This window comes from Talaromyces proteolyticus (genome assembly GCF_021365285.1).
Source record: "Talaromyces proteolyticus strain PMI_201 chromosome Unknown BGW36scaffold_4, whole genome shotgun sequence".
Taxonomy (NCBI): domain Eukaryota; kingdom Fungi; phylum Ascomycota; class Eurotiomycetes; order Eurotiales; family Trichocomaceae; genus Talaromyces; species Talaromyces proteolyticus.
The window spans coordinates 475,393-495,650 of record NW_025764280.1 but is presented as its reverse complement, the minus strand read 5'-3'; the positions used below and the strand labels follow the sequence as shown (position 1 = coordinate 495,650).

Here is a 20,258-nt window from a genome sequence, read left to right as displayed (position 1 = left end):
TTACTCAGATATCTGTAAATGTAGAAAGTATAACCATACTATACCTATCAGGTGTTCAATCATGATATTAAAATATTAATAGTAATGCTAACCAGGAAGTGAGACGCACCGAACCAGGAACGACGGCACCAAGAAACGGGAAGCTGAAACACGCCACGGCTTTGCTTCTACACTAGCCTTTAGCCACCAATGACAGCATGGGAAAGCAAGCGCTAACTCAATACACCATAGGGCTTGAGAGCACTGCCTAAACAAGCTAGGCCCGATCTCGCAATCGCAAAAAGGACTAGCGCCATGGCGTTTCACGGTAGCTTTCGGGACGGATTCCTCGGTGGAGACTTGCCTCTTACGGTCTAGTCATCCTGTCGCTTATCTACTCCTGCTATTACTGTAAGTTTCAACAACTCTAGCACTAATACAGAGTACTAATTATGCGCTATGACTAGTTCTGCGACACCTTGATTGGGATGTTTCCTCTTTTCTCTTCTTTGCTTCGTGCTCTTTATTCTTTCAACCTCAATTATCCCCGACAATACCTTATTATTTGGTATTGTTTATTGTTATTATTATTATTATTACTACATATTAGTACACAGCATAATATTCGAACGCACGTGCTGAGTGTCCCACGGCTGCCACCAATGGAGTGCTCAGTGGCCACCGCAATCCATGAACCAGAGAATCTCTTCATGATCATTAGAATTTATTATCCTGAGCACAGATTGAGTCAGTCCAATTGTTCGACCGTAACTTCGACGAGCGGCATAACTAGTTCCTTGGCAGAGCCAGATTGGCCTGAAATTTCCCCGCAAATGGTGTCCTTCCACAAAATTGAGACTGCATAAGCTTCTACATTATTCATTTTAGCTGGTCCACCTTTCTAACTCCCAACCTTCTCGGGCCAGGTCACCAAGGTACGACTCGTACTAACTGCTAACGTATTGGGTGTCCAGGAACAAGATCGCCCGCCACTTTCTCTTTACGTAAATAGCTGGAGATAAGTGTCGCAACCACAGTCCTGGACTGCTGATGGACGGCGTATTTTACTACTTTGGATTTTATGTGCAATGTGCGGTCTGCTATCAGCGAATCACTGCCGTGCTCGGGGAGAACGCCACCGGTCTTCACTCTTCACTCTTCACCCAATTGATCGTTTTCATATGGTTCTGCCGGATCGACAATTGATAGACTGCAGATTCATATTCTCTTCCCTGGCTGCATTCAATTTATTATTTTTTCTGCTAAGAGGACCATTTATCAAATAGGCATTCTAGCCAGTAGATAGAGTAAAGTTTCGGAAATGCATTACTCGTCGCAACAGGGATTATCTTAATTCCCATGTGGACAGCCCGTTGCGGCGGTACACTACCGTTGTGCACCTGGTCGCCGTAAACGTGCTCGGTGTTTGCGACGCACGTGCGCTCGCAATCCCTGTATTATTTTTCAGGGTTCAGGCCTACGTCCCACTAGCATACCGTCTATTATTGTTAATATTTATATGCGGGTTGTATATACCATGTAACTAGTTGTATTAAAGATTGATGCGTGGCCAATTGAAAGCGCCAATGATCGGGGAGATGTACATCAATAATTGCGATCATCGCAGTGCTTCAGCCTTTATCCTAGCACGATTTCTACAGCATGCGGAAAGAATCGGCTAATTAATAATTACACTCAGTGGCAATATCCAGCAGATTCTAGCAATTAATATCATTCTGTGGCAAGAATCACTCGTTGATAATAAATGAAAATGACATACGATATGACAGTAATTAGTTAACGGTACCTGCATGAACACTCGTTCTTACTTCTTTGATCTGACCGCCCTGCTTCCCACAGATGATTGGCTGCAGAAAATTTGCCTTCAATGTGGTAGTGTAGACTAGAGCGGGTTAGAAATTGAGCAGAATATATTCAGTATTTCATATTTCTTATTAAAGTTATGTTCGGTGGCCGACCATAAACACATTTATTGATTCCAACGTGGGATGCCCGGTGGCGCAATCTCAAAGAACTGACTTCATTAGTCGCGAGCTTGTTTGTGCTTCTCGGCTTAGACTAAGTTCAATAATTCCACATGATATCTGCTAGTTCCATCATCATTATTATCAACCTGATCTAAGCATCCGTCCGGCGCCGGTTTATCTTCTGTAACATTTGAAATGGCTGCCTGTAGGATCATTTTCATCTGACCTTCTTCAACGTCCTGCGCTCTCCCCGGATTCTCGACATCAGCACTAAGAACTAACTCTGTTAGTCGATTGACCAGGGTTAATTAATTACTGATGCATGTATACGAGCTCTGGCAGTCAATTGCTCCAGATTATGTCAGACGTATAATTTGCTCAAGGCCAACGGTTAAGTACTACTTTACCGAATGGACTGGTCTGGTCATGTTAATTGATACATTAATTGATATGTTATTATACTGAGTCTCTATTTAAATTTTTGCGGGTCTTTCTATTATATATCGGCATATTGGTTTGCTGAGGGCCTTGGTCACGTGCATAGCAAGCAGTCTTTGTTCACGTCAATTTCTTCCACATTATGTAAGGCTGCTCTGATTTGCGAATTTTCACCCTATCTTAGATTAATTGACGTCTTGAACTGCTACTTATATCACCCAATTACATTCTACACGGTGATACAGGAATCTATCAGTTGGCGCAATTATGTACATATCAGAAATCAATCGGTATCCAAACCATCATGAAAACTGAACATAGGAAGTAAATCTCCAAAGAATCATTAATAATGGATCCCAAACTCGGTCCTTCTAGGAAGCAACAAAGAGACGCTTTAGCCAGTTTATATTTAATCAATATTGAGTATTCCAAGTACATACTGGTATATTTAGATTACAGTTGAGTTTCTAGACTTATTTTCTCATCAATTAATATTGCATGCCCCCATTTCCAGTGTCTTACCCGGCGTTTGTAGTATCACGGTGCTGGGATCTAGAAAGGCCCATTTCGGCGCCGGAAAAACTAATCCGCCCAGCCCGCATAAAAACTCCTCGCGCCAAATCAAATTTTCCTTTTTTCTTCTTTCTTTCTTCGTGCGGCGACGCAACTATCAATTATTACCCGTGTTGCCTTGACAATTTCATCCCTCTTGAAAGAGAGAGGATGAAAGCAGTGTTGTTCAAAAGGTGTCAGTTGCGTCACAGAGAAAAAATAATTGCTACTGGTTCTTACTTTATTGGTCGTGAGAAATTATCGATTTTCTGTGGCCATTTGGTTTGGGATCGGACATACTTGTTTAAAAAATGAATTTGAATTTAGGATTGTTCTAATGCAATGGCTCTTCTTGACTAAATATCTGGCCCTCGATATCTATTGTAGAATCGTAGTATCACTCCCCAGCTTCATCGCCGATCTTCTCCAGCTTCCCAAGCTCCCTCTTCTCACCCGCCTCACCAATCACGCGAATCCGATCAACGCGAATCTTCTCGCGCTCTCCGTCGCCATCCACGAAGAAAACAACCAGCGACGTGACTGCCTGGAACTTGACAAACCGCAGCTCTACCTTGGCCGTGCCCGTCTTCCTATCCCAATCCTCTGCCGCGATGTTCGCGATCTGAGTCGGCTCCATATCTTCTGCTTCGTCGAACCCCAACACCGTCGACCGATTCGTGTAAAGCCGTAGAGTCCGTGGCCGCATGGGCAGCTCGTCTTCGTCTTCGTCCTCGCCAGCCGTGGTCGGCGGCAATGAGGTGATGTGTAGACTGTGTACCTTGATTCTCGCATCGAAAGGAATGTACAACATCAACTGCTCATCCGTATCGCTCTCAACCCAATCTGCCTGTTTTTCCTTGCCCTTGCCGGCGAGTGCGGACGGCTTGGACTGATCGAAAAGAACCCCTGCGCTGCCCCGCTCGCTGTCACGGTTAAGCAGATCCAGACCCTTGACTGACACTTGATCTGTGACGTCTTTGTAGCCTCTAGGCAGACCAGCACCGATCCATCCGGAAGCTCCTTCAGCTCCTGCCGATTCCTCACCCCCTTCAGCTTCCATGTTGTTGGCCTCGGTGGCAAGTTTGCGCACAGCTTCTGACAGCTTGTTGGGGTCGGCACCGCGGATGGTAGAGACAGGTCGGCCTCGCTTGAACATGATAAACGTAGGCATTCTATAGATAGAATATTAGTCGTAAGTTCAAAAATAGGAAATAATAGAAAAGGAAGAGGGTGGCATACGCTGTAACGCCATATGTCCGCGCTATATCCTGCTGTTGATCGACATTCACCTTGGTAAACGTAATCTGGTTCGGACGAGACAACTGGTTTGCCAGCTGCTCGTACATTGGCGCGATGGCTTTACATGGCCCACACCAGTCTGCGTAAACTGCGTTGAGAAGAAGAAGGCGAAGGGTCAGCTTGATCGCATAGCGGGGTTGTGTGAATCCGCGGGAGGACGTCATAAACAAGAGCGAACGGTGGGAGGAGAGGGGTAGGCGATAACTCACAGTCAGTCACGACAATAGTCGAGCTTGTTAGGAGAGAGCTAAATTGCTCTTTTGATGATATGTGGACAAGGGACATAGTGTATGGTTGTGACTTGTGGGATGTGATGGGTGTTGGAATGAGAGGACATCGGCATTTAATAATCGATGTTGAGGCGGGAATATTGCCGCAGCTCGGTGATGCACGCGCTAACCTAAGCAATGCGTCGACAACGAGATGTAGTAGAACTTTGTTTTCAACTGCGATTTTGTTAAATTAATTCACTTGAAATTAATCGAATGTCTGCTGTGCCCTAGAGATGTCAACATTTTACTAGTATATACAAACCACCGATTGGTTTAACCTTTTGAGGTAACGTATATACATATATGTTGACAAACTTGTATATTAATTGATCCATGTATTTACAGATTGCAAGTCTATAGCCCCCAATATCATCAGTTGACATTGACTAGCTGACACGGTTGATATATTAATCATCTAACTGCCAGTATCCTAGACAATATCGACATGATCCTGGACCGCTACCTGATGTCAACACCCATATGAGTAGTTGGCGTAGCATCTCGACCGCCAATTATGAACTGACGTGAGTCGCCTGGACTCACATCGAGGACAAATCATCGGCTGTGGTAATCTCATAGAGCAGTCCCTACCCAGACGCGACGAGTGTAGGAGCCGATGTGCACGCTGGCAAAGCAACTCTACACGACAACCCAGAAGCAGGTATACAGCATATCCTATCCTTCTCAAGTCATCTCAACTCGCATCATGTTGCCCATCCTCTGCCACTGCAAACAGCACTTTAATCCATAAACTGCATCCACGGCAGCCAACCACAATCTCACCGTGCAGCGCCTCGGCCTCGAGCTCATCCTCAGTGACAATAAATCCCTTCTCATCACCGCACCTGCACCCACGAAACCAATATACATCTGCCTCCTCTCCACCAAACCCCTTCGATTCATCTGAATCGTCGGAATAGTTCAAATCCTCCAGATCCATGACTTCCAGTCCAGTGTGGAACACATCCGCGTCTTGCAGCCTGCCGCCCGACCCGTTATTCCGTTGTAGCCGCAGTTGGCGATCATACTCAGCTCTCAGCACTGGGTCTGATAGTGTTTTATAAGCATAGGTAATCTCATCGACTGTGTATGCGACTGCCGTATCGGACTCGGAGGAAGGAACCCGTTGCCGTGAGAATGAGGGGAGGTGTTTTGCCGCCGCGGTTGAAGCAGCTTTGTCGGGATGGTACTTGAGGAGTGCCTTGTGGTAGGCGATTTTGATCTGTTGTTTCGAGAGGATAGGCGCGTTGTTGCTGAAGGGGATGTTTAAGACGTGGTAGATATCCACATGCTTGGATTCCATCGGCGGTCTGCCTCTGTCTTTGCGTTAAGTGCGGGTAGCACTGTTCGCTTCGAAACTCTCGAGGGTTCTGGCGGTGTGTCTTTCAGTATATTCGGGCCTTTAATGAATGTGTTGTAGTAAGGTGGGCAGGCAAAAAGTTTGGCATGCGGAGAACCAAGCGGGGAACACGGATGGCCCACCAACCATGACAGCTTACAATACATTGAATTGAAATTAACTACCGATTGAAGATAAGATTCATATTGAGTACTCGTATTGTAAAGGTATCTGTTTCATACAAAGTCGATGTCACACATCGCAGCAAATGACACTCTCTAACATCTAAATCTAAATCTAAATTCTAGTAGAGACAATGTCTCCAGCGAATGGAAATGCAAATTGGATATCTAGACAAAGCCCCAAACACATCAGAGACGGTGGGTAAAGAAAATGGGAAGCTGGTTGAACGTTTAGGAGGTGGCCTTCAATACCCAGCGCTCGTCAGTGGTGAAGGGAACACCAAGTTCAAGCAATTTGACGAAAGCGTCGGAGAACTCCTTGAAGAAAACCTCGCTGTCCTTGGCATATCGGTCGACGTGTTTCTTGAACTCCTTGTCCTTGATCAAGGCGAGATCGGCAGGCAACATCATCAAGGTCTTGGTGGTCTTGTCGGTGTACTGGTCAGGTCCGCTCCACTTCTTCCAGGCCCACTTCTCCTCAACCAAGAGACGGAAGAACTCGTTGGTGAAAACAGTAGGGCTGAAGTCCCAAGGACCATCGTAGCCAGATCGGTCAGCGTGGGCACGGCCGAGAGAGTGAGCGCCAATGAGGGCGACAATTTCACGGTCATCAAATCCCATGCGTCCAAAGATGCCACGGATGTGCTTGTGGTCCTTGTCGGCGTCGGGAAGACGTCCGTCAGGAGTGCAGGCGGAAACATCACGGTCCTGTCGGCCAGGTCTCCATGGGATGGCAGGGCCCTGCAATTCCTGGATAGCAGTGACACCGGCAAGAGTCCACAGGTCGGAATAGGTGATCCATGGGAATTTGGCTGTGCACCGGTTAGACCGGCAAAACCAGCGTGGTGGAGGAATATAGCTTACCCTTCACTGGCTCAAGGAAGTCGCGAGCAGTCTTCAAGCCAGCATTGGCACCGTGCTCAGACTCAGGGGCAAATCGCATGGTAGCGCCGTTACTGCCACCAGTGCCGGTCTCCTTGTCGTAGGTGCCGCTGGCGTGCCATGCCAATCGGACAAGAACCTAGCCCCGTTAGCAAGCTGCCACCAATCAATACATCAACAGTTATAAGTCCTAGCATACCGGTCCATAGCTGCCATCATCGTAGTCGTCCTTTTCGACCAGCAGACGGGCAATCTCGTCGTACACCTTCTGGTAGTCGTCCTTGGTGGGCACGAAAGGACCAGAGGCTTTGGCTACATCGCCGTTGCTGTAGAAGTAGTAGCCAGCACCAGCTGCGGCAGCCAGGCCGATACCCCAGTACAGGGTGCTGTTGGACTTGCCAGCATCAGCTTCGGAAGAGTATCCTCGGCGGCCAGAAGCACGGACGGTCTGGAGGGGAACGGCGAATCGGGCGCTGCGAGCAGCAGGACGGACAGGGTTAGAGCGGGCAAAGGCGCGGGTGGCAGATCGGGCTACAGAGGCCATTGTGATGGTTGTGTGGTAGCTGAGCGGAATGAAATGAAACAAAATGGGGAAAGAGTGGTGCAGCAACAGCTGACTTGAGAGGATTGAAAGAGGGGAGAGAGTAACAGATAAGAAGAAGAGCAGAAACGAGCAGAAGAAGGCGCTCGAATATCAGTCGGGGAACGCTGGACCTGGGTGACCAATTCCGCGCCGCTGATTGGGCCACAGCTGCCGCGTCGCTGTAAGCGGTTTGGTGCACACTCCACGTTTCGGGCGTCGGCAATACAAACACATCAATAGACGCAGTGAACAACTAGTTACATGTATGAGCATTTAGATTTAGATTGACATTTACACTCGCAGCTGTATCACACTGCATCTTGAATACTCAGTTCTCCTGCCACTCTCGAGCCTGGGCCAGGTCGCGGTGTCAAAGGTCTCAGCCAATCGGGAGCCGCGAATCATAAAGCGCCGAGGCACGGTCTGGCCGCTCCACGTTTGTAATCCTAATTAATATTGCAGCATGGGAATTGTGGTATGGCAATTGCTATTTTTATTGTACAATTACAGCCCCCGGTCAATTCGAAAAACCAGAGCCAGCTCACCACCCTCCTTTGCCTCCAAAGCCACTTGACTCCTCCGCCCTCTGTTTGGAGGCCCCGCCACCGCGCGTGGGCTTGGATTGCGCCGCCTCGTGCTTGCGCAGGTCCTCGGGGACCCGAGATATAGACGACTTCATGAGCATTTGCTTGAGATCGTACCTATCAGACCATGTTAGTGAGGGTTATGTATACGGGGAAATATGTAGGTAGGGAAGTGTAATATACATACATAACATCAGTGTCCTCGGTGCCCAGGAACGTAATTGCGACACCGCTCTTGCCAGCACGACCCGTACGACCAATACGATGCGTGTAGCTCTCGATATTAGTCGCCATGTTGAAGTTGACCACCAAACTCACATCAGGGACATCAATACCACGGCCCGCCAGATCCGTAGCAACCAGAACATCCGTAGATCCATTGCGGACCGATGCCAGCGCAGCCTCACGCTGATCCTGTGTCTTGCTACCGTGCAGTGTGACGGAAGTAAAGCCCAGCCGTTTGATATCCTTGGCAACCGCGTCACAGTTTCGCTTGATATTGACGAAGACGATGATAGGTGGCTGGAATTGTCCCGACATAAGGATATCCGCAAGACGCTTCTTTCGCTTGTCTTCGCCGGAGACGAACTCGACCCGTTGTTCGATAGTGTCGACGGCCTGCCCGACATTGCCAATGGTGACAATTGCAGGGCGACGTAGATACTTTCGGGCGATTCGTTCCACTGCCGACGGCATCGTAGCTGTATACATCATTGTCTGTCGGTAGCGATTATCTCTTCCGCTAATATGCTGACTCATTGCTCGCGCGTCTTCTGCTTCTTCGGTATCGGGCTTTTCATTCGTTACAGGAAGAGCGTCGAGAATCTTATTGACAGGTTCTTCAAAACCGAGATCAATCATGCGATCTGCTTCATCCATAATGACGTAGCAGCATTGTGATAGAACTAGCATGCGTCTCTCTAGACAATCGACCAATCGACCGGGAGTAGCGATGATGATCTCAGCGCCATCCCGTAGACTGTACGCTTGTTCCTCCAGAGAATGGCCACCAACGATACTAACAACATTGAAATTGAGAGGCTTGGAAAATTTCTTGGCCTCAATCTCAATCTGTTGCGCTAATTCACGTGTGGGCGCTAGGATAATCGCATATGGACCATCGTTCTTCCTCCATTCGAACTCATCAAGCCGGGGTAGCTCCGCGATGTATACCAACAGTGGAAGCAAGAAAGCGGCTGTCTTACCGGAACCCGTAACAGCGACACCAATAAGGTCCCTTGACTGTAGGGCAATCGGAATAGCAGCCCTCTGAATCGGTGTTGGATCAGTGTAACCAACCTGGCTAATTAGCTCAAGCAACTTCCTCGGGAGCCCAGATTCATTCCATGATCGCATAGGATTAGGAACACTTCCTCCTTTGGTGCTAATATTGAAGTCTTCTTTGAAGATGCGCCAGTCCCTTTCGCGCATCTGATCCAGTCGTTTCTCGCTCCAGTGCTTATCAATCGCATTTCTGCTGCCCTCTTCTCTCCGTCTTCGCTCCATTTCCAATATCTCCCTCGCCCGAGCTGTTCCTGCTTCTCGATCATGGCTTTCCAATGCTTCAACGTATTTCTTCGTAGCAGTATCCACCACCTCATCGCCAAAGCCGGCAAGACGGCCTCGTCCGAAGAAATTGGCATGCGCCTTGTTCTGGTACAAAGGATTGTAGTCTTTGCTGGTGTCTTCCTCAGTATTCCATTCAAAATTGAATTTCCTCTCTGTAGTACGCTTCCGTTTTTTCTTTGCCGAGAAGCTGGACGTTTGGTCTGCACCCATATATCGTTGCCGAATCAGTGTTGCCTCTGCTTCCTCCTCCGAAACCTTTTTATCGCCTTTGGAGTCATCTTTGCCAAATGCGATCCGTTTCGGGGGAGGTGGCGGGGACATATCGTAGTCTCTATTGTGGGAATTGCGCATGGCAGCAGGGCCAGTTGGAATCTCCCCACCACGAAACGCGCGTGGTCCGGTGGGAATAGACCTAGAGTCGCCATTCGTTGGCACGGTATCCGAACTTGTAGCACTTCCACCGTTCTGCCGGCTTGAGCCGTTCGCTGATCGACTCTGTTCGATTTTCGCCCGTCGCTCCGCTTCGACTTCTTTGGCACGTTTTTCTACTGCAAGGCGTTCGCGCTCGGCCCGGGAAAGAAACTTGGGCTAGAAGTATAAATTAGTTCTGTCATGAATATATATATTCGCGAGATATATTGAACGAACCTTGGAAGCCGCCGCGTCGGCCTCTCTCTTCTTCCGTACAAGCTCTTCAACACTCAACGGTTGGGCTTTTGAAGAGCTCCAACCGGATTTCTTCTTCTTGACAACTGTAGCTGCAGGCGGAGGAGGCGGAGGAAAGAACTCCTCAGGTGGTGGAGGGGGTTCGATATCTGTAGGAGGAGGAGGAGCAGCGCCATCTACCTCCATCGGCGGTGGCGGAGGGGGATCATCTGCTGGAGGAGCCGGAGGGGGTATCTCAGAGTACTCACCACGCTCCTGGCCGTTTAAACTAGTTCCATTCATAATGGCTGTGTATGAAAATCCCCCAAAACTGAACGGTGAGGAAAGAGCTTGCGTTGGAGAATGGTTTGAACTAGGCTCGCCATCGACATCTTGAATTTATACGGGAGTCCAGAAAAACTGGAAGTGCATTTTAAAGTCACGTGATATATCGTACATCACATCGACATATTTTATAATAGATTTCTTTTACTATTATTATTATGATATATAATTTCTTATCTTCTACTACTTTATAAACTTTCTTTTTATTAATAGAATATTCGTTATGATCTTTAATTTCAGGAGGAAACCTGATAAATTAGAATAATGCGCAGTTTGTGTATATTTAATCCAAATATTGATTCGAGAATGGGTAACTAATAGCGATACGAACTACCAGTCTGGTTTATGCAGCTAAGCTGCGCAATCTACTCCATGGAAATCAAATCAATCATGCCCACACAGGTACCGTCAATGCGCCGCTTGAAAAGGACAAGCCTTGAATTTAAAAGCAATACAAACCATCCAGTTCCCTACTGAAATGTTCTATGTTCGAAAAGAAGTAGCAGCCGGTAGACATTAGTTAGAATCACTGACAGAAAGGTATGGGGTGTTATCAATATTGAGCCGGTTGGACCTGCCTTCTGATTAGTATGCAATATGCACAGGGATCGAAATATCTCTTACCGCTCCATTCGCAACTGCTTGCTGCTGCTGTTGATAGTAAGCGTAGGCGGCCGCAGCTGGGTCTGGGACTGGTGCAGCTGGAGGAATACTCTGAACGGCTTTACCTGACTCTTTCTTGTTTGTTGGGGATACAGAGGGTGGGCCATGAACTTCACGGTCCAGGGTAATGTACTCCTTAGCAGCTGTTTTGGTCCCTCTCTCAAGTAGATAGATCATATAGCTCTGAACAAGTTCCTTGATCGCCTCCGCAGATAGAGCGCTCTTGGTTCGAATGTCATCGACCACCTTTTTGATTCGCTCATATTGGACAGATTCCGTGGAAGTGCTCGAGGGTTGCTCTAGCTCGAAGAGCAGATACCGTGTCCAAAATGCACGACTATCCAGGTATTGTTGATGGTTGCTTTCGAAAACAGACCTCGCATCTTCTGGTGATCCTTGGACCTTCCAGATTAGGGTAGCCCATTCAGCAACGAGAGCGGCTTTCGTAGCCACATCAGTTTCTGACGACTCGATATGGCTCTTATAAACTTGAATAGCGTCTTCAAGTGTCCCATGACGACGGGTGATATTGGCCAAAGAAACGATAGTATCCACATGATTGGGCAGAGTGACGAGAATGGCGTCGTGGATGTCTTTGGCGATATCAACCCGGTCCGACATCTCTTCAAAATAGGCATAGTGCAAACGCACAGTAGGGTGTGCGATTGGTACGTATATAGTGCTTGCTCGTTGGTAAATATTCCGAACCTCTTCCTCCTTTTCAGGCTGTGCGGACATCCATCGAGCATAACGTAGCCAGAATTCGTCATAATGGGCGCATGTGACAAGGCATCGCTCATATAGAAAAGAGGTTCGGGCATAGGAGCCTTCTGATTCTTCAAAATCGAGATAGCGTCTCCAGTTGGCAAGCTGGCTTTCGTCTAGCTCAGTTACGTGGAAATAGGGACGTTTGATCTCAGACTCATAAGTCCAGCGTTTGGTTGTCTCAGTCTGGGTCTTAGAGAAAACCTCTAGATGGTATGTATCTAAGCGTAACCGGAGATCCCTTTCGATCTCTGCCTCAGATTTAGCACCCGGAGGAAGCTCGGCGGACGCAGACTCAATTTCGGATCTGAATTGGGACAAAGTCTCAAGCGGAGCCAACTCGTTTACCGGCCGGTTTTGGGCGAGTTGACGGTATCTTTCAAAATAGCGAGCATATTGGTGCATAGGAATGTGGATCACTCGAGCAAGTATGCTAAAAATCTTATCAAAAGCCTCGAGACGCTCTTCAAATTCGATATACTTGTCCCAGAACGGGTGAGCGAGAAAATCTAATCCCACGCAATTCGCGCCTCGCTCAAAAAGCCTAGTTCGAGAGAAGTTAGTTATCAATACTAATAATGCGGAAGGGGAAAGGAGTCGGAAGGGGCGGTGGATGTCAAACACGAGAGTTTGTTGTCATGAACTGGGCTCAAATGCGATACATTTGAGAAACCTGATATCTTTTATCATGAGGGAGCTTCGATATGACAAGGGACATGCTGGTGTTTCTGGATAGCTGTGGTGAGATGCTCCAAGGGGAAGAGAGAGAAAGAGCGCGCGCGCCTGAAAATTTCATGGGTGAGAAGTAATCTCAGGGACTTGGTGGCAGGCGAACGATCTCACCCAGCATCAAAAATCCAATTTCACTTCACAAAAGAAATCAAATGCCTAATTTGTGGCAGAACCGAGTCTTCGAACAAAACCGCGCTGTGTCGGTAACAGTTTGGGGGAAGGGAAACAGTTCCTGATCTACTTACTCTCTGATGACATCCGAGTCATGGTTGGTTTCGACTTTGAAGCCGCAGTAGTTAGTCCACAAGTCGACAGAGGTGGGTATGCTAGCGACGCCTCGTTCGTAGACCTTTCAAAAAATATTGTTGTTAGCCATGGCCCTTCAAACCCGATGGGCTTTTTGGGACGTACCATTTCTGCAGCCTCGGTTCCAGCGATAGAGAACTCAAGATCGGCATATTTCTTCCAGTATCCAAATAGCAAAGGAAACTTGGCGAGAAATCGGTCATAGGCATGTCGCACTGTTGTGATTGCCTGGGGATTCGAGTTGCGATTGATTCCGCCCTCCAGAGCTTCAGAGCCACGAACTAGCTTCTCCCATGTCTCGAAATTATCGGGATCTTCAGCCTAGATCCAAACTCTTATCAGTAACAAGACACGAAAAGGGTTTGCGATGCACGCCGAATGACTCACTAGCTCAACTTCGAGTTTTCTCAGCTCCGCATTCTCCTCCTCGGTGCCGCCGAAAGAGTAGTCGGCCATGCTTATTGGGGTTCCTCAGATGCTGAGGGATCAATCGAACAGTAGTATGCTGATATGTCCTTTTATAGGGCAAGTGAGTTCTATCTGGGGCAACCAGGCGTGTGCTTGCGATGCTGCCAGACTGCAGAGATGGATAAATTGAAGAATGCCGGAGAGAAAGTCGGCGGCAGGAGCGAAGACGGCGGCCATCTCCACCTGGAGTTGCCTTCCCAGCCTCGCCCGACTGGGCTTAGCGGCTTGGCCTCTGATTTATTCGTGCTATTCGGGTTATTCAGTTTATTTCATGTTGCGTGGGAAAAAGACATCTTACCCATCCATCACTAGTGAACATCCAGTCAATCGACAGTCTGCCACCGGAGCGAGGACCTCTTCTCCTTGTGAACTGGCAATATGTCAGCCACCCTAGCAATCAAGTCGGAAGCCAAATCGGCAGCCAGGTCGGCGGCTAAACTGGCAGGGACAGGAAAGAATGGTGTCGTCTCACTTCTTCCTCAACGTCTACTCAACTTCTTCGCTAAATACCCCCCGGAAAATTACTCGGCAGCCACATCTCCCGTCAAGAAGATGCCACCCGGCGTAGCCAACACATTGAAGGAAGCAGATGCCGAAGCAGTGTCTGGTGAATCAACAACATCAGAACTGGCAGAATTGCCCTCTCCTTACACACCGAACCGAGACGCAAAAGGTGTGAAACGAGACCCGACAGTATGGTCGCCGTCGAAAGCATTGCTTTACACATGCAAGGAATTCCCCAACCCTTTCCTCCCATCAAAGAATCCCAAGGGTGAATGGTGGGCGCCAAAGTTTGGCCTCCGACAACAGGCCGATCTAGTGAAACTTGCGAAGAAATACGGAGTGGAGGAGCTATTACCATCAGGACGCAAATCGACTATATTCAAAGAGACTCGTCGTCAGGAGCGCGGCCTGGCCATCAAGGGTACTGGTATCGGCCAGAAGGTCAAGGGTCACAAGTGGGAGAGAACAATGGAGACTCGACTCGAAGAGAGAAGGAAAGCTATGATGGAAATGCCAGAGCTTATCAGATTATGGAAACAGGTAAGTGGCTATACGCTGTGTGATGAAAGAGGGGTTACCGGTGCTAATTATTCTACAGAGAGGTCACGGACGAGGATGGAAGAAGTGGCCGAAGCGGTAATCGCTTACACGGTCTTGTTTCATTTTTGATCTTATTTTGTCGCTCTACCTCGCATGTCTATTGGCGAATTATCATGTTCAGAAGGGTTTGGTTGTATTATATTGTGTAAATCTACAAGAACAATTGGAGTATATTTTCTTACATGCAATACATTGACAAAGTTATATAGCCTACAGGTATGTACATCACTGGGTATATCAATAGAAATCACTCAAAAGGTAAATCTCACGAATATGACGGCATAACTATATCCCCAACAGTAATCGACTGGCTGCTAGTTTCATTATCTAAGTGTGATAAACCAACATGTCGACCAAAAAGGACTTTACCACCAATTCGCCTAGTCTTTGCTAGAGTTGAAAAAGGCTCTTCGTGTCTCTCAGCTGTCGCTTGATTCACGCAAACCATCTGGCACCGTTCGCACGATCCGAGGACATCAAACGATAACTCGCGGGGACCAATGGTGAATGAGGACCATGTGTCCTCAATATAAGGCTGTTCTGACGTCAATATCGAAGGACGTTGGAGCTGCTGGTGTTGCAACGACGCAGAAGAGCGATCAATGCTGAGATGGCAGTGAGAGGTATATAGATTCTCGGCAACAATGATGTTTGCGCGGAACACATCAGCTGCGACAGCTTTGTTTGCATTGATGAATCCTGACTTGGTGTTTACTTTGATATGCTCGTTCAATCTATTCACAGACGATCTGGAAATCAAGAGAATTGGGCTCTCGTTGGAAAGGAGGATAGGGTTGGCATTTCGTATAGAATCTTCAGAAAAGTGACCGGCTTCTGGTGGATAAGAGCCAGGCATGGTATTTCGTAGTACATGATTGATGGAGGCCATCTTCGCTCGACGTGGTGTAAGAGAGTGAGAAGCCCGAGCCAGAGTGCAAGGAACCCCCAAAAAGCCAGAGAAAAATGCAGATATTCTCGGCGATGAGTATATCTCCATCACGATTTTATCGCCACAGACCCTGAACAACCTGCGTTTGGAATTCTGACATACTTCGGTTACTAGAAGTTGTGAGTCGTCGCTTGAAAGAGAAATGTCTAGACTGCGTTCCTCTGTCGATGACGATCCACAGGTGACGTGGAGGATGTTATTTTCCAGATCTATATATGGCTTGATTAAAGCCATTCGGGGATATCGCTTCTGGCTGAGTGCGGTACCCGTTCCTTGGTGAACGATGCACCATTCACGATCCCAAGCGAGACCCCCTGCGTGAACTTTCCAGGCAGCTCCTGATGGCACGTTGAATCCGGCGCAGCTTTTGATAGGATAAACACATAAAGTCTCCACGTAGAACCGGTTGTCGACTGGATCAGCAGCAGATAGAGTTGGCGAAGGGACATTCGAGACTGATTCAACGTAATATTCTTCGATAAACGCAACAAACGAGTTGATATCTTCCCAGTTACTCATGGCTCCAAGGCTTACTCTGAGTGTTCCAGTTGGTTTGCCTTGCATAAGGTCGTTTTCATCCCCGCACCGCTGACCAGCTTCAAAATTAGCCTTCATTTCATCACCAGTCAGGTTAAGCAGACTCGCTGCGCCACCTGGGTTGCAGAGAGTCCCAGAACGAATATGTATACCCTTCACGGCGGCTAATTTTTCAACCTCGGACTTTCCAACCCATTTGCCATTAATATCCATAAGATTCAAGGCAATTATCGGCCCTTGGGTATTTGTGTCGCCATAAGATGATCCAGGTGATATATAAATATGGCAGACAGGCAAGCCATTGGCGTGTTTGAGAGAAGATAATCGTTGATAAAGTTGCTGAGCTAGATACGAGGTATGAGCCGAGACATTCCTCATGGAGCCGTAAAGTCTTTCTTGAATCTTCAATGCTGAATCAAGTGCTATGATACTGTGAAATGGAAGGGTTCCGTCCTCCACTTGTTCATGGATATGATTATCCTTTTTTGCATGCCACTGAGCACCACTTGCAATGATCATGTCTGCTGTCCCCCTCCAAAGTACCGGCGATGCTGGAATATATGAGTTGAATCTTTTCGCACAATCAGGGCGCCTAGATCAGGGAAGCCGAAAATTTTGTAAAAGCTCAGAACTACAAAATCTGGACAAACAAGGGGGTGACTGAGATCTAGTGGCGTGCTTGTGACGAAGCTTGCAGCATCTAGAAGCGTAAACGTATTTCGTCCTTTAAAGTCCCGGATTTGACTGCACCACTTGAGCGGGAGACGTCGACCGTTCATGTTTGACTGGGCAGGATAAGCGAAAAGATTTGTGGTGGTAGCTTCCTCTGTGGGAAGATTATTATTGATCCATTGTTGAACTTCTTCATTGGAGTCGAAACATCGATACCCTTGATCGGCCACCTCCCGTACTCCAACCAGACTTGTATGCGAATCTATATGATAGCCATACCAGAAACCTTTCTGCTTGTTGCTGTCACTCTGATGATCTCGTAAAGTGTCTGCCACTAGCTTGATACCCGCAGTTGCATTTGCCACAAATACAAGATCGTAAATATCTGGATCGGCATTGAAGAAGCGAAGGGCTCGTAGTCGGATATCGTCAACACGGCTTGTCGTTAGCTGGGAGGACGCCGATGCCGAGTGTGGATTCCCGAAAAGATTAGAGGTTAAATCGTGTGTATATAATTCGATGAGAGACTTTGCATATAATGTGCAGCCGGCATGATCCATATATGTGACCCCTATTGCAAAGATTAGTTTGACCAATACAAGGTGCAGCATGTCTAACCTTTCATCAATGGGTATTCCCGATGTCGAATTTCATCTAGAGGCTCGGGGTAAAAGGTATTTATCGGACACGCAGGCGGATCTGCCATGATGGTTCGATAAGGAACTGGAAATAATGGTTATAAAATCGTGTACCCATGGGGGATAGATGGGTGGCGACCTGAACGGCGGCGGTTTGCAATTCACGATGGAAGAATGCGGCGCATTCAGGTGACTACAGCATCGAATTTCGGGATCATGGGAATGGAATGGAATGTTGAAATAGCAATAAAAAAGAAAGAAGATAGTACCGAAAGAGCGGTGGCTCATCAAGACCTCCCCCGCAAAGATAAATGATGACGCTGGTGATAGTGGAGCTCAACCAGTGGTCGGAGCTGGCCGAGAAACCAGTCTTGGTTACCAAAGTACCCGACCCAGCATCTCAGATGTTACTCATGGATTGAATTGATTGAATTTGTGATCCATAAATGTTTGTCATTGATGATGCAGGGCTACAGTGTTACAGTACTACTAGCTCTATTACTTCATGTATTTCTTGCTTATCGCTGGTGGCCGCCGGTAGCCGCCAGCGCATAATGATCAGTGCACGGAGATCGCCGTCTATGATATATACCATATTTGATAAAAGAATGCTCCACCCTATTAACTTCTATCCTCGTTCTGATATTTCTATGTATACTGAAATTTTAAACGGCCTATGGATGACGAAAGTTTGGATAAAGTAAGGCTAGGATAGTAAATCATGTATCACATTGATCTAACAGAAAGATGATCTGCATCTACATTGCATCTTGATAGGAGAAGGTTCAACGTCATAAATCGGCCTCACAGACATATAGAGAGCAAAAGCATCGTAAACTTTGTTTCTTAAGAACATAGAGTCTTACTTTGAAGAAGCTACTTAGCCATCTTAGCGAAGACAGTATACTATACAAACGATGAAAAAGAGTGGAGAATTACGAGGGTAATGGATGCATACACAATGTTCTGTTGATTGGAGTGTGAACACAAACAGTACGACAATGAATGAGGACAAAGGAGATCCTCCAAACGCAAAGCATGTCCGATTTCGAGGAGACAGGCCGCATGATTTCGTGGGTCAAGGGTTTATACTAGAATTCTCCCTTCTTTTCTACTTACACACTTATATGACAGATATTGAATAAGTATTAAGGTTTTCTGAATTGTGTCGGTAGTTAGACTGATTTACGTGAGATCAAACATTTTGTCAGAAAGAATATGCAACCAAACAACTAAAATAATCTTTACTAAGTAAAGTTGGTATCGTGGTCAAAATTTTGACACATTTTGACTTCTCGTAATCCCACCTGTAGACAATGCAAAAAGTTATAATATTATGGGTATTGTTAAAGGCAGGGCTCCCATACCTTATCCATTTTTTGTGGTGCTAACTCTAATTTTCTTTCTTTCATTAACAAAATTCTATAAGGTGTTGAAATAAAGTCTCGAAGTATCAAAACTGAAAACGTTAAATTCATAGTTGTCATAATCATTCGACCGTCATCTAGACTAAATACATGCTCGTGCAATATACACAGGAACCAGAACATCATCGCGTAAAAGTACATCATCAATACAACAAGCTTGTCTGGATGCCCACGAAGGCAGCTGTCGCCAATTGCTAAAAATCCAAATGATCATAATCTATCCATTCATGTCAAAAAGTGCGACTCGTCCAGCTGAATCCTTTTTCCTTTTCAAATTTTTTTCCCTTGTTGTCCCGTTTTTGTTTATTCCATATAATTCTAAACCACATAATGTCGTCGACTGGACGAGCTTCTGCGGCCGTGGTGGTGTCCACGCCGGCTGCTGTGGCTTCGGCGGCGCACAACAGTCTCCCTGACGACCGTATCATCTCGGTGGTGATTGAAGATGAAGGAAGCAAATATGGCAGTCAAAAAGAAGAAGACAACTTCCATAATCCCCAGGGCGAAAGAAGCCTTGAGCATGGCGCAAGTCTTATTGACATTGTACTCGCGGCCAGTGTAGACAATAGATCCAAACGGACCGAGTGAGACAGACACCGTGTTGGTGTCCCAGCCACTGCAGTCGGCTCCGGCAATAAAACGGAGCTCGTACACGGCAGCGATAAAAGCCCCGAAGAAGCAGAGATCAATCAGCGCAACGAAAGCGGCTGAGCGCTTGGTGCTTCCGAAGCGGATGACCGTGTCTGCGCACCAGAAGACGGCGATGGTGCTGACGATGAACAGAACCAGGATATAGGCTGGTGTGAGCTGGTTACTGTCTAGGAAGCCATGGACAAAATATGCCTGTTACAAGTACGACATTTTGTTAGATGGGAGGCTAGCTCGATGGATCAGGAAAAAGATAAACACTTACCAGCATGCCAATGATAGGAATCAGAAAGGTGATTTCCATCAGCCGCCAGAAGATAAAAAGGAGACTGCCAATCATCTTGATGTCTATGCAAAGGAGAATAATCTGTGGAATTCCTGCGATCGATGCGCGATCTGATATGTCCTGCGCTTATGCAGTGGATGGAATTAAGGCCAATGCGCGAGGAATTGAAGTATTGCGGGGCAACCCGTTACTAGGAGCACACTTGCTATAGCAACAGAGTCCTCAGATGTCTTGCAGGGCAACGCATACACAGCCAAATGTGAGGTATTGGATAATGGAAATTCTGCAAAGCAGGAAAAGCTCGAAGTGCTCGTTTAAAAGCAAAAATAGGAATAAACGGCGATGCCTTTTGTTGTTGGCGGGAGGCTGGGAAGCGGATATTAAATTAATCGGATGGCGGGGACCT

The 20,258-nt window shown here is 47.1% G+C and overlaps 8 protein-coding genes across 8 annotated transcripts; 1 reads left to right on the top strand and 7 right to left on the bottom strand.

Moving 5' to 3' along the window:
• Positions 1–3,283: 3,283 nt before the first annotated feature.
• On the bottom strand, positions 3,284–4,588 carry BGW36DRAFT_373746 (putative thioredoxin). Its single transcript, XM_046215615.1, has 3 exons — positions 4,466–4,588; positions 4,197–4,344; positions 3,284–4,129 (listed from the first exon to the last, which is right to left on the bottom strand). Exons 1-3 carry the CDS (start codon positions 4,539–4,541, stop codon positions 3,355–3,357), a joined length of 999 nt encoding a protein of 332 aa, XP_046073970.1. The 5' UTR covers positions 4,542–4,588; the 3' UTR covers positions 3,284–3,354.
• Positions 4,589–5,222: 634 nt separating this feature from the next.
• BGW36DRAFT_356927 (Diphthamide biosynthesis protein 4) lies at positions 5,223–5,831 on the bottom strand (the record flags this gene model as incomplete). Its single annotated transcript, XM_046213829.1, has 1 exon — positions 5,223–5,831. The coding sequence occupies one exon, from the start codon at positions 5,829–5,831 to the stop codon at positions 5,223–5,225; it is 609 nt and encodes a 202-aa protein (XP_046073969.1).
• A 236-nt stretch (positions 5,832–6,067) lies between these two features.
• BGW36DRAFT_373744 (putative cytochrome c peroxidase Ccp1) lies at positions 6,068–7,792 on the bottom strand. The gene is made up of 3 exons (XM_046215614.1): positions 7,131–7,792; positions 6,914–7,070; positions 6,068–6,861 (listed from the first exon to the last, which is right to left on the bottom strand). Exons 1-3 carry the CDS (start codon positions 7,473–7,475, stop codon positions 6,281–6,283), a joined length of 1,083 nt encoding a protein of 360 aa, XP_046073968.1. The 5' UTR covers positions 7,476–7,792; the 3' UTR covers positions 6,068–6,280.
• On the bottom strand, positions 7,786–10,686 carry BGW36DRAFT_373740 (putative DEAD/DEAH box helicase). The gene is made up of 3 exons (XM_046215613.1): positions 10,316–10,686; positions 8,286–10,255; positions 7,786–8,215 (listed from the first exon to the last, which is right to left on the bottom strand). Exons 1-3 carry the CDS (start codon positions 10,613–10,615, stop codon positions 8,056–8,058), a joined length of 2,430 nt encoding a protein of 809 aa, XP_046073967.1. The 5' UTR covers positions 10,616–10,686; the 3' UTR covers positions 7,786–8,055.
• Positions 10,687–10,929: 243 nt separating this feature from the next.
• BGW36DRAFT_373739 (putative mRNA splicing protein) lies at positions 10,930–13,723 on the bottom strand. The gene is made up of 5 exons (XM_046215612.1): positions 13,511–13,723; positions 13,229–13,444; positions 13,063–13,166; positions 11,282–12,629; positions 10,930–11,231 (listed from the first exon to the last, which is right to left on the bottom strand). Exons 1-5 carry the CDS (start codon positions 13,577–13,579, stop codon positions 11,211–11,213), a joined length of 1,758 nt encoding a protein of 585 aa, XP_046073966.1. The 5' UTR covers positions 13,580–13,723; the 3' UTR covers positions 10,930–11,210.
• Positions 13,724–13,873: 150 nt separating this feature from the next.
• On the top strand, positions 13,874–14,902 carry BGW36DRAFT_373731 (putative 60S ribosomal protein L25). The gene is made up of 2 exons (XM_046215611.1): positions 13,874–14,635; positions 14,694–14,902. Exons 1-2 carry the CDS (start codon positions 13,970–13,972, stop codon positions 14,733–14,735), a joined length of 708 nt encoding a protein of 235 aa, XP_046073965.1. The 5' UTR covers positions 13,874–13,969; the 3' UTR covers positions 14,736–14,902.
• On the bottom strand, positions 14,903–17,947 carry BGW36DRAFT_373729 (putative molybdenum cofactor sulfurase protein). Its single transcript, XM_046215610.1, has 3 exons — positions 17,472–17,947; positions 16,725–17,424; positions 14,903–16,686 (listed from the first exon to the last, which is right to left on the bottom strand). The coding sequence occupies exons 1-3, from the start codon at positions 17,557–17,559 to the stop codon at positions 14,961–14,963; spliced, it is 2,514 nt and encodes an 837-aa protein (XP_046073964.1). The 5' UTR covers positions 17,560–17,947; the 3' UTR covers positions 14,903–14,960.
• Positions 17,948–19,236: 1,289 nt separating this feature from the next.
• On the bottom strand, positions 19,237–19,906 carry BGW36DRAFT_425087 (uncharacterized protein; the record flags this gene model as incomplete). Its single annotated transcript, XM_046220066.1, has 2 exons — positions 19,237–19,761; positions 19,832–19,906. 2 exons carry the CDS (start codon positions 19,904–19,906, stop codon positions 19,237–19,239), a joined length of 600 nt encoding a protein of 199 aa, XP_046073963.1.
• Between the last annotated feature and the right edge of the window lie 352 nt (positions 19,907–20,258).

Excerpts from the sequence above, each read along its gene's own strand:
- BGW36DRAFT_373729 (XM_046215610.1), bottom strand. The coding sequence starts at position 17,559 with ATGGCAGATCCGCCTGCGTGTCCGATAAATACCTTTTACCCCGAGCCT. Across the intron at positions 17,425-17,471 it reads GGAATACCCATTGATGAAAG|GGGTCACATATATGGATCAT; the intron begins GTTAGACATGCT and ends TCTTTGCAATAG. Across the intron at positions 16,687-16,724 it reads CATATATTCCAGCATCGCCG|TGGTGCTCAGTGGCATGCAA; the intron begins GTACTTTGGAGG and ends GATCATTGCAAG.
- BGW36DRAFT_373731 (XM_046215611.1), top strand. The coding sequence starts at position 13,970 with ATGTCAGCCACCCTAGCAATCAAGTCGGAAGCCAAATCGGCAGCCAGG. Across the intron at positions 14,636-14,693 it reads TTATCAGATTATGGAAACAG|AGAGGTCACGGACGAGGATG; the intron begins GTAAGTGGCTAT and ends ATTATTCTACAG.
- BGW36DRAFT_373740 (XM_046215613.1), bottom strand. The coding sequence starts at position 10,615 with ATGAATGGAACTAGTTTAAACGGCCAGGAGCGTGGTGAGTACTCTGAG. Across the intron at positions 10,256-10,315 it reads CCGACGCGGCGGCTTCCAAG|CCCAAGTTTCTTTCCCGGGC; the intron begins GTTCGTTCAATA and ends TTATACTTCTAG. Across the intron at positions 8,216-8,285 it reads ACCGAGGACACTGATGTTAT|GTACGATCTCAAGCAAATGC; the intron begins GTATGTATATTA and ends ATGGTCTGATAG.
- BGW36DRAFT_373746 (XM_046215615.1), bottom strand. The coding sequence starts at position 4,541 with ATGTCCCTTGTCCACATATCATCAAAAGAGCAATTTAGCTCTCTCCTA. Across the intron at positions 4,345-4,465 it reads GACTATTGTCGTGACTGACT|TTTACGCAGACTGGTGTGGG; the intron begins GTGAGTTATCGC and ends TTCTCAACGCAG. Across the intron at positions 4,130-4,196 it reads CGGACATATGGCGTTACAGC|AATGCCTACGTTTATCATGT; the intron begins GTATGCCACCCT and ends TTCTATCTATAG.
- BGW36DRAFT_373744 (XM_046215614.1), bottom strand. The coding sequence starts at position 7,475 with ATGGCCTCTGTAGCCCGATCTGCCACCCGCGCCTTTGCCCGCTCTAAC. Across the intron at positions 7,071-7,130 it reads ATGATGGCAGCTATGGACCG|GTTCTTGTCCGATTGGCATG; the intron begins GTATGCTAGGAC and ends TAACGGGGCTAG. Across the intron at positions 6,862-6,913 it reads CTTCCTTGAGCCAGTGAAGG|CCAAATTCCCATGGATCACC; the intron begins GTAAGCTATATT and ends ACCGGTGCACAG.
- BGW36DRAFT_373739 (XM_046215612.1), bottom strand. The coding sequence starts at position 13,579 with ATGGCCGACTACTCTTTCGGCGGCACCGAGGAGGAGAATGCGGAGCTG. Across the intron at positions 13,445-13,510 it reads GAAAACTCGAAGTTGAGCTA|GCTGAAGATCCCGATAATTT; the intron begins GTGAGTCATTCG and ends GTTTGGATCTAG. Across the intron at positions 11,232-11,281 it reads AAGCAGTTGCGAATGGAGCG|GTCCAACCGGCTCAATATTG; the intron begins GTAAGAGATATT and ends ATCAGAAGGCAG.